This window comes from Lampris incognitus, chromosome 9, assembly GCF_029633865.1.
Source record: "Lampris incognitus isolate fLamInc1 chromosome 9, fLamInc1.hap2, whole genome shotgun sequence".
Lineage (NCBI taxonomy): Eukaryota > Metazoa > Chordata > Actinopteri > Lampriformes > Lampridae > Lampris > Lampris incognitus.
In genome coordinates this window covers 6,388,766-6,399,474 of record NC_079219.1, presented here as the reverse complement: position 1 = coordinate 6,399,474, position 10,709 = coordinate 6,388,766, and the positions used below count along the sequence as shown (strand labels likewise).

At 52.1% G+C, this 10,709-nt stretch overlaps 1 protein-coding gene across 1 annotated transcript in view; it reads left to right on the top strand.

The window, feature by feature from the left end:
- The first annotated feature begins 879 nt into the window (after window positions 1-879).
- Window positions 880-10,709, top strand: part of slc9a1a (solute carrier family 9 member A1a) — an 85,532-nt gene continuing 75,702 nt past the window's right edge. Inside the window, exon 1 of the mRNA XM_056285699.1 lies at window positions 880-1,797. Coding sequence (XP_056141674.1) covers window positions 1,497-1,797 — 301 coding nt within the window. The 5' untranslated portion in view covers window positions 880-1,496. The remainder of the gene's footprint in view (window positions 1,798-10,709) is intronic.

Below are 10,709 nucleotides of genomic sequence, written 5' to 3'. Positions count from 1 at the left end.
TTGTTCCAACCAAGCAGTTACACACCTGATCCCACTGATCAACCGGTAGAGGCTCTGCTGAGGAGCTCATTAGGAGACACAGGTGTGCAACTGCGTGGTCGGAACAAAAACCTGGACCCAGCCCGGCCCGGCCCGGCCCGGCCCTGTGTGGAGAAGGCTGCCCAGCCCTGACCCAACCTGGGGCCCTGTCGCCCTGGACTGGCGTTACGCGTTCATATTCATAGGCATCACAGGCGGCCATTGTGAGCTAGCGGTGACGCTAGTGCTGCCTCCATGGGCGTGTTCTGCTAGACTACATCCATGGCTACCACCCTTGAACTGTTAACACGAGGCAGCCACCCCCACCCACACCCCCACCCCCATTCTTACCTACGGACAGTTTACTCTAACAGGCTCGTGTGAAGACTGTGGCAGGAAACGTGTGGGGCAGGCGGGCTCTGGCCGAACCCACCACCACCACCACCCCCTCCCTCGGGTGGGAGGGTGGATATGCTGGGCTCCTAGGGTGGACCGGGTACGTCCCTAGCACACCTTGAACCTCCTCTCCAATAGGTGTCACTATAAACAGGCCACCCCCACCTCCTCCTCCACATCACTCCTCCTCCCGTCCACTCACCCCCGGCTGCAGGGTGTGCGTGCTGAAGGTTGCGCGGAGCCGCGTGTGATGCGCGGCGTTACGGACGGCGGCGTGTCGGCGTGACAGCCTATAAAGGAGCATCCGCCGGGGGAGGCTGTCGGTTATTGCCACCTCGGAGGGAGAGACAGAGAGAGAGAGAGGGGGAGACAGACAGAGAGAGAAGCGAGGCGGTGTCGTTGTACCGGAACGTCTGGGAGGAGGAGGCGGAGGAGGCGGAGGAGGACGTGGTGGGCTTGTGGCGCCGCATTCGCGGAGGTGAACAGGACCGGAGTCGACTTGCCGGCTGGATTCCCGCAACATGCGGCGTGACGGCCGTGCCGGCGGCTCCCCTCAAGGTCAGCGTGTGAGCACCGTGGGTCCGGACAGCCGGGGTTCGGAGGCGGCTCGGAGAGATGCCGTCGTTCGGGTCGGCAGCATCAACCGCGACACCGTCGACAGACGAGCACAGCCGGCCGTCCGCGGCAGCCGCTGAGCAGCGTTAAGAGGGAGCTCGCCTTCCATTTGTCGCGTCAGCGCCGGAATTGCACCCGTGTGGCGGGTTGGACAGAACGGCTCGTCAGGTCGGGGTCTTGGCGCGTGTGGCCTTGTGCGCGTTACAAAGTGTCCGGCTGGCCGGGTGAGCGACGTCACGCTCCGAAGCCGGCGCGGCGGATCAACGTGGACGTTCACCGGGTGTTTCGGACTCTCCCCGCTGTGAAGAGGAGCGACGGCTGAACCGGAAACCTGCCGGGGAGGCGGCGAGCCGTCGTCCGTCTACTCCGTTGCACAATTACAGCCAACTTCCTCGAACTCGCGTCCCCCCTTCGAGGCATTCCGCTCGCTCGTCAAGTCCCGTCGCGTTGCCGCCGTCTCGCTCGACATGTCCCCGCGGAGGACGGCTTCGTCACACCGGACCGGCGCTCCGGCTCGGACGGTGCCGGAGCGGGCTCTGCTGCTCGCGCTGGTTCTGCTGGTTCTGCAAGGGACGCTGCTGCCGCTCGGGGCGGCTAGCTCTCCGGAACTGCACCCGCGGGAGCACGCGAACAACCGCAGCGTCGCCACGAGCCAGCGACACAACGTCACCAAGAAGGCTTTCCCGGTGCTGGACGTGGAGTACCACCACATCCACATCCCCTTCGAGATCTCCCTGTGGGTCCTGCTGGCTTCCATTATGAAACTAGGTGAGTGTCCGCTAAGTGCCGCTGGCTGCCAGACCTAGCAGCGGCTCAGCCGGACCGGCTCAGCCTCAGCTAGTGGTCCCCTGGGCTGGCTAGGGGTCCGTGCTCAGCCGGTCCGGTCGGTGCTGCTGGATGGACAGCAGACATGTGGGGGGGGGGGGGGAACTCCGGGTCACATGACCACGGACAGTTGGATGGGTTCGTGTGGATGCAACGCTTGTTTCCACATCGTCCCAGTGACTCGTCAGTCCCAGCTGGCTGCAGGTATCCCCACCCCTGCTGACGGTGCGGTGGCCGAACCAGCCGAACCCACGACCACCCGCCGGGCTTTTGTCGGCGGTGTGGTCGGTAGGTCACGTGGTTTCACGCCGCTGCCTTCACTTACTGCTCTAGAAATGACTTATCAAAGTTGCCCCCATAATTATCTCTCCAGTTAATGGCCTACATGTATTTATGAGTATGTATGACTGCTGTCTCACTAATATTTAACATCCGTTCATTAGTGTCGGTACCGCTTCATAATACCTACACAAATGAGGCATTAGTTAAGTATTGGTAACTACTGAGTTCATCATCTGTACAGCAACACATGCACCAGTGGTCAGTGAGCGTGTTAACAGATGTTTATCAATACTTATTAATACTGCAGTTCATGATTAATTCAGGTAGTACTACTTGTCAGGTAAGTATTTTGTGTGAGCTCATCTAAAGTGAGGACTATCTATGTCTTACAAAGCATTTACACACGAGACTGAAAGACCAGCAGCACCTTGAGACGCACAAAAGTCTAAAGGATCATAAGACCCTTCAGAAAGTGTAAGTACATGATTAACACACTATTTACATGTACACTTGTACATGAACTAATCATGAACTGCAGTATTAATAAGTATTTATTAACACCTATTAACACGCTCACTAACCACCGGTGCACGTGTTGGTGTACAGATGCTGAACTCGGCGGTTATAACGCTTCACTGACGCTTCATGTGTGCAGGTGTTATAAAGCGTTCCCTTCATGTCTAATAACTCGGCAGTAAGATGTTAGAAAGCACTTCAATATAAGTTGCCAGGTTAGGAGCGTCTGCGTCGACATTCTCTCGGAAACCACGTGATTCGACACTGACGGCGGAATCACGGTCCACTACCTCCCCTTCACCCTAAATGTAGCCTCGGTCTGAACTTCAGGTCGGCATATGATGCACTGCACCACCCTTTCCAGTCACTTGCTGACACGGTGAGTCGGCAGTCCCCGTCGGTCACGTGGTTTCCCAGAGAATGTCTGTGGAGACTTGCGTTGCTAAAAAAGTTGGGTTTCCCAACTTGCCGACCCAAAAATAATATTCTTCAAGGCGTCATATCATCTCGTTAGGGGTTCATAAGAAACTGATTCATGAATTATTGCTAACAAAGTAATTAGTAACCGCTAGTGAACGCCTTATACAATGTGTAAGTGTTGCACATCTGCAAGTGCAGCACTTAGACGAGGTGAAAGTGCACAGGTGACGAGAGGTTGGTGATAAAAGAAGAAAAGGGACAGACGACACAGACTCATCTGAGCATGCAGATGTTGTCCGTGAATTGGCTGTGTGCCCAGATGCCCTTTGGACCACAGGCATCTGACAAGCCAATCAGTTTCCATCCACGGCAGTCTGATAGCGGCCTAACGAGGGCGAGAGGATGCCGAACTCAGTCCGTCAGAGAGCGAGAACATGACGGCGACCCAGCGTGCCCGCTCAGTCACACTGCAGATGGGTGCTTCGTTGTGACTTCTCGTGTTGCGGTAAAGGACGCCGCTGGCAGGCGGGCAGCAATACGCTCGAACTCGTGGTCACTCGTACTTGCACGTGTCCTGCACGCCGGTCGTGCGGATGCGCTGCTTCTCCACATCTGTCAGCCTTGTGCCGTTTCCGGGGCTCTCGGCTTGCCCGAGTTGTGCTCACCACGGTCGTGGTGCATGACTAAGCAGACCTGATGTAGCTGACTGCGTAGCGGTGCTCGGCAAGTTTGCGCCGTGAAGCGACCCCTTGTTGTTGGTCGATGTGAGTGAGGTGTGGCTTCCACAACGCTGTCATCAGGGATATTCGATTATACACCGAGGTTTAGCTTACACACCGACACGCTAACTGCCCTTATATGTTTGCTGCTCTCCTCTGTTATTTCAGCGTCCTCTCCTCACTCTTTCCGCAGTGCTCCTCCCCTCTCCACTCCTTGGCACTCCTCTTTCCTTGTCTTTACCTTTCCACGTCCCCCCCCCCCCTCCTCCTCCCTGTACGCAGTGCCTGCTCGCCACAGGTCCCCTGCAGTCTACTGTCTCTGCATAGTGTTAGCAGCCCATCAGCTCCCGGCGGCATTATAAGCGGCAGTCTGTGGCCTCGCCAGCCACGACACCGCCGCCTCCTGCCCCAGCGGGAAGCCTCCTATCTGTAGGGGGAAAATAAGGAGAAGAGAGGGACCACCCCTGGCAAAGTGTCATTCGCTTGTAGGGAGGCAGATGGAGGGTCTCTAGACAAGGGCGTAAGGAGAGAGAGGGGGGGGGAGAGAGAGACACATGGATGAAAGAGCTGATTTGAAAGTGCAGAAGAGGTGAGATAATGTGAGAGTGGGATTTGTCAGGAGCAGTAGAAATTGGTGACCTTCAGCTTCTCGTTATGCCGGGACTGTTGAAAATGGCCTGCTGGGTAATTTGTTGTGACTGCTGCACCACTCAGCCTTGGCCAGAGTCTTATTCATTCCTCCGGACCTAATACCTTACAAGCCTTTAGGCGCTGCCATTTTATATCTTGTGCCTACAGACGGGGTTCCTCCCCTCCAAGACCGGTCCGCCTCGGTCACAAGTTGCTTCTCTCGTATCGATGATCTCCAACACAAAACCTGCTCATGCGATACGGGATCTGCAGATGCGATACGGGATCTGCAGACGCGATACGGGATCTGCAGGACATTATGATAGAAATGTAAAAGCGTCATGAGGGTGGAGTGTTTGTGAAGGATGCATGTTCACAAGCAACCATCTGAATGACCTTGTTGCACAGGAAATATGTGAGTAATAAGTTACAGAGTGTTGGGAAAGGAACACCGCACTAGATGTACAGTTACTGCCAAGGTTGATTATAGCAGGGCGTGTCCTTAAGAGTAGTTTGTAATCCCATGGGATCTCCACCTGACAGTGATTTGAGGCTGGACTGTCTGCTGGACCAAACTGATAAGATAGCAGAACTATGGGGCTGGGTGATAGCAGTACTACTATGGGGCTGGGTGATAGCAGTACTATGGGGCTGGGTGATAGCAGTACTATGGGGCTGGGTGATAGCAGTACTACTATGGGACTGGGTGATAGCAGAACTATGGGGCTGGGTGATAGCAGTACTATGGGGCTGGGTGATAGCAGTACTACTATGGGGCTGGGTGATAGCAGTACTACTATGGGGCTGGGTGATAGCAGTACTCTGGGGCTGGGTGATAGCAGTACTACTATGGGGCTGGGTGATAGCAGAACTATGGGGCTGGGTGATAGCAGTACTACTATGGGGCTGGGTGATAGCAGTACTACTATGGGACTGGGTGATAGCAGAACTATGGGGCTGGGTGATAGCAGTACTACTATGGGGCTGGGTGATAGCAGTACTACTATGGGACTGGGTGATAGCAGTTTTATGGGGCTGGGTGATAGCAGTACTCTGGGGCTGGGTGATAGCAGTACTCTGGGGCTGGGTGATAGCAGTACTACTATGGGGCTGGGTGATAGCAGTACTATGGGACTGGGTGATAGCAGTACTATGGGGCTGGGTGATAGCTGTACTACTATGGGACTGTGTGATAGCTGTACTACTATGGGGCTGGGTGATAGCAGTACTCTGGGGCTGGGTGATAGCAGCACTATGGGGCTGGGTGATAGCGGTACTACTATGGGGCTGGGTGATAGCAGCACTATGGGACTGGGTGATAGCAGTACTCTGGGGCTGGGTGATAGCAGTACTATGGGGCTGGGTGATAGCAGTACTATGGGGCTGGGTGATAGCAGTACTATGGGGCTGGGTGATAGCGGTACTACTATGGGACTGGGTGATAGCAGTACTATGGGGCTGGGTGATAGCAGTACTACTATGGGACTGGGTGATAGCAGTACTATGGGGCTGGGTGATAGCAGTACTATGGGGCTGGGTGATAGCAGTACTACTATGGGGCTGGGTGATAGCAGTACTACTATGGGGCTGGGTGATAGCAGTACTACTATGGGGCTGGGTGATAGCAGTACTACTATGGGGCTGGGTGATAGCAGTACTACTATGGGGCTGGGTGATAGCAGTACTACTATGGGGCTGGGTGATAGCAGTACTACTATGGGACTGGGTGATAGCAGTACTATGGGACTGGGTGATAGCAGTACTATGGGGCTGGGTGATAGCAGTACTCTGGGGCTGGGTGATAGCAGTACTCTGGGGCTGGGTGATAGCAGTACTCTGGGGCTGGGTGATAGCAGTACTACTATGGGACTGGGTGATAGCAGTTTTATGGGGCTGGGTGATAGCAGTACTCTGGGGCTGGGTGATAGCAGTACTATGGGGCTGGGTGATAGCGGTACTACTATGGGACTGGGTGGGGTACACACAAGTTTTGCTGGTTCCCCAGATAAAGGCAGCAATTAAACGCCTCGCAATGCTTGTTTGCATGTTTTTTTTAATCTTATTCCATTTGGCATTACAATCATATCAGATTTATGCTAAGAGTTTATGGGCTTTATCAAAGAAAGTTGAATCAGATCATCTGGATACAAAGTTTATTGACAGATATGTTTTGTCACTCATCTAGGTCAATAAACATATCCAGACGAACTGATTCAACTTCATTTGATTCTCTTACCTGGGTTACGGAGCGTGCATCAAGTCTCTATGGGCTCTAGTTTCCGGGTGGCACATAGCCAGTGGTAGCACTAACACCGACGTAGTGACAGTTTCATTGGTTTCTCTCTCGCCTGGGGGGAAGGTAATGGCTGCAGCCTGCAGGGTTTGGCCCCATCCAGCCCCGCCCACCGGGAACAGAGCAGGGTGACATAATGAATGTGGGCAGGGCTGGTCGGGCCGGACGGCCAACTCCGCCTCCCCGCAGGCTGCAGCCGGTACTACTTGCGCCCGGGTGCGTTTCCTAATTTCCGGGCTCACCATGACATCGCTTGCATCGAAATGGGCGTGGGGACGCAGTAGAGGGTGTGTCAGTCAGAATCAGGTGGCGTAGTGCTAGTTTGGTGTCAAATAAAACCAAATATTACGACTGCAACTTCTCATGGTCAGGAAAAAAACATCTCCTCATGGTCAGACATCGTCTTAGCACAGACGCAGGTGTTGTGTCGTAGTTTCCGGGCTTTAGGTGAAGGTGCGCTAACCTAGACAGCATCCGGATGTGGGCCACTTCAGGTAATGATGCAGCACTGATGGTCTTCTTCTGGTCCTGACAAAATGGATGTGAGCCTGAAGTGGCCCACATGTATAACAGCAAATATGGCCCAGATATGCCAAACCACATGTGGGCCTTTTTTGGCAAAGCTGCGGTGCTCTGGGCAACATGTGATCTGGATGTGACCCTGAAGTGGCCCGTGTGGTAAATGGTGAATATGGCCCAAATATCACAAAACAAATATGGGCCACCTTTGGTAAATATGTGGCACATGTAGCATTGCTATGGCTTGGTTCTGGCCCAGATCTGGCAGGATCTGGACCAGAACAGGAGCGGACCGCCCAAGTGCCATCATTCCATGCGGTATGTGGGCTGGATGAAAGTGTCGGTGTGGGACGGGTCTGGGCCACCGCAATTTTGCTATCTGGGTCATCAGTTTCCTCCTGGGAGAAGCTTGTCTGCTTTAGCCGGTCTGGACTTCTACCATCCATTACAAAATTGGCAGTTGGCCAACCACTCCTACTGATAATTTATTGCTTCTAATCCAACCCTTTTACAACTGTGCTTCCATTGCGGCGATTACCATGTCTCGAAATTAGCAAAAAAAGTACTGGCCACAATTTAGATCGACTTCCGCCATGAGCTAGCACCGGCGCCTTCCACTGTACTATGACCCGGAAACTAGAGCCCTAGGGAAGCCCCAGTGTGATGAACTACACACCCCATTATATGTAGAGTTGTTATCAACATTCAATATTTGCCTTTGTTGGCCTGCCACCTGAGCCATGGTTACTTTAACTGAGAATGGATAGAAAGAAAGAGAATAAAAGAGTCAGTATTTCTCCCTTTTCTCCTCCATTGCACCAAATGGGCGGAGCAGGACCAGTCAGAACACTTTTGCTGACTGATGACCTTGTTGGCCTTCGCCGTGTGTCAACCATACGCCAGTACAAAGGCTGGGTTATTTAACTGGGGGAAACCAGTTTGTACTGCTGCCAAGTTCACACTGCACAGCTTCCACGGTCGTCAGGTCGCTGTGCTGGTCACACTAACTTGCTGTCTTTTAATCGGGAATCTTGAAGTCGCTGTGGTTTTCACTCTACCCAGATAGCAAAACTGCTGTGGGACGGGCCCGTCCCACACCCGACACTTCATCCGGCCCACATACCACGTGGAATGATGGCACTTGGGCGGTCCGCTCCTGTGTGCCAGATCTGGGCCAGAACCAAAGGTGGCCCGTATCTGTTTTGTGATATTTGGGCCATATTCACCCTTTACCACACGGGCCACTTCAGGCTCACATCCAGACCACATGTTGCCCAGAGCACCGCAGCTTTGCCAAAAAAGGCCCACATTTGGTTTGGCATATTTGGGCCATATTTGCTGTTATACATGTGGGCCACTTCAGGCTCACATCCAGATCACATGTTGCCCAGAGCACCGCAGCTTTGCCAAAAAAGGCCCACATTTGGTTTGGCATATTTGGGCCATATTTGCTATGATACATGTGGGCCACTTCAGGCTCCCATCCGTTTTGTCAGGGCCAGAAGAAGACCATCAGTGCTGCATCATTTCCTGAAGTGGCCCACATCCGGGTGCTGTCTGTGGACTGATCGACGACAGGGGGTGTGACACACTACAAGATCTCTAACCAGGAGCAATCCCCGATGAGTTTGCCTGGTCTCCAAACAATGATTTTTTCACGAAAACATGTGAAAAGTGACACGGGAAATTACACATTATGAAAAGTCACATTACCACTGTGATGCAGTCAGACATGATGTGGGATGAGCTGTTTGGACTGAACTGAACTAAGAGGAACCATGTGCACCGGTTCTAAAGTGCTGGCCCATGTTCCACAATTACACCAGTACTAATGTGTAAATGGGGTCAACTTCACAAGCAATTGAAGTGATTAACTGAAAAATATAAATTTACCAAATCAGTGAGACAGAGGTATTGTTTACTCAATGTATTCTCCCACTTTGAATGACCCCAGTGGCTTAGAACGCTTGACAAATGCTGGTTAAAAAGAGGCTGTTTGCTTCTAAATATTTTCATAGTCCATCCATCCATCATCCAAACCGTTTATCCTGCTGTCAGGGTTGCAGAGATGCTGGAGCCTATCCCAGCAGTCATTGGGCAGCAGATCGGGAGACATCCTGGACAGGCCGTCAGGCCATCACACAGGGCCCACACACACATTCATACCTAGGGGCAATGTAGTACAGCCGAGTCACCTGACCTACATGTCTTTGGACTGTGGGAGGAAACCCACACAGACACAGGGAGAACATGCAAACTCCACACAGAGGATGACCCGGGACCACCCCCAAGGTTGGACTACCCCGGGGCTTGAACCCAGGACCTTCTTGTTGTGAGGCGACCGCGCTAACCACGAGAGAGAGAGAGAGAGAGAGAGAGAGAGAGAGAGAGAGAGAGAGAGAGAGAGAGAGAGAGAGAGAGAGAGAGAGAGAGAGAGAGAGAGAGAGAGAGAGAGAGAGAGAGAGAGAGAGAGAGAGAGAGAGAGAGAGAGAGAGAGAGAGAGAGAGAGAGAGAGAGAGAGAGAGAGAGAGAGAGAGAGAGAGAGAGAGACTGGCAGCTTGTCCAGGGTGTCTCCCTGCCTGCCGTCTAATGACTGCTGTGATAGGCTCCAGCATCTCCACAACCCTGGGTAAAGATAAGCAGTTTGGATAATGGATGGATGGATATATATATAAATATATAACTTTGTTAAAAGAAACATTCAACGGCAGGGAAAGTGCTCAACAAATAAGGAGCAAACTGATCCAGTGAGTCTCAAGTACATTCTTTATGAGACACTACAAGCCTGTTTCATGACGAAATGATGATCGCTTATGGCATGAAACAGGCTTGTAGTATCTCAGAAAGAATTTAATTGACTCACTGGAATATGTGTGTATATATATGTATATATACTATATATGTGTGTGTGTGTGTGTGCATGTAGTATATATATAGCGGTTTGTTTTTTTGTTTTTTTTCAGAAACCGTAAATGGTGTAGATAAAAGGTGCTCAATAAATGAGGAGCGGAATATATTAAGATCTTTATATATATATTTATTTGAAATTTATTTTAGAATATGTTTCATATATTTTGAAAGTATTAAAGTGATTTGTCCTCACTTGTATGAGGCCCTTCCTGGATCTCTGTTGCCGGTTTTCTTTATGGTGAAACTTGGGTACATTGGTAGCTGGAGCACATCTTGGTGCACCATCCATTATGGATATGGACGGGCCATGCTAGGCTCGCGTCGAGTGGGGAAATGCATAGAAAGGGCTTTTCGCCGTGGTGCTGTCCGGGGCAAGAGGTGGCAGCTGTCTGTGTTACACAGCCAACAGGAAGGCTTAAACGCTCACGCTGCTTTGCAGTCGTGACCGCGGGTGGAAAAAATGGCCATGAACCTTTCAAATGATTAAAACCTAAAAGCTACTTGGTGTAATGGTTGGCATCATAGTCTTCATACATTTGGTGATTCCATTATAATTATCCTGTGTC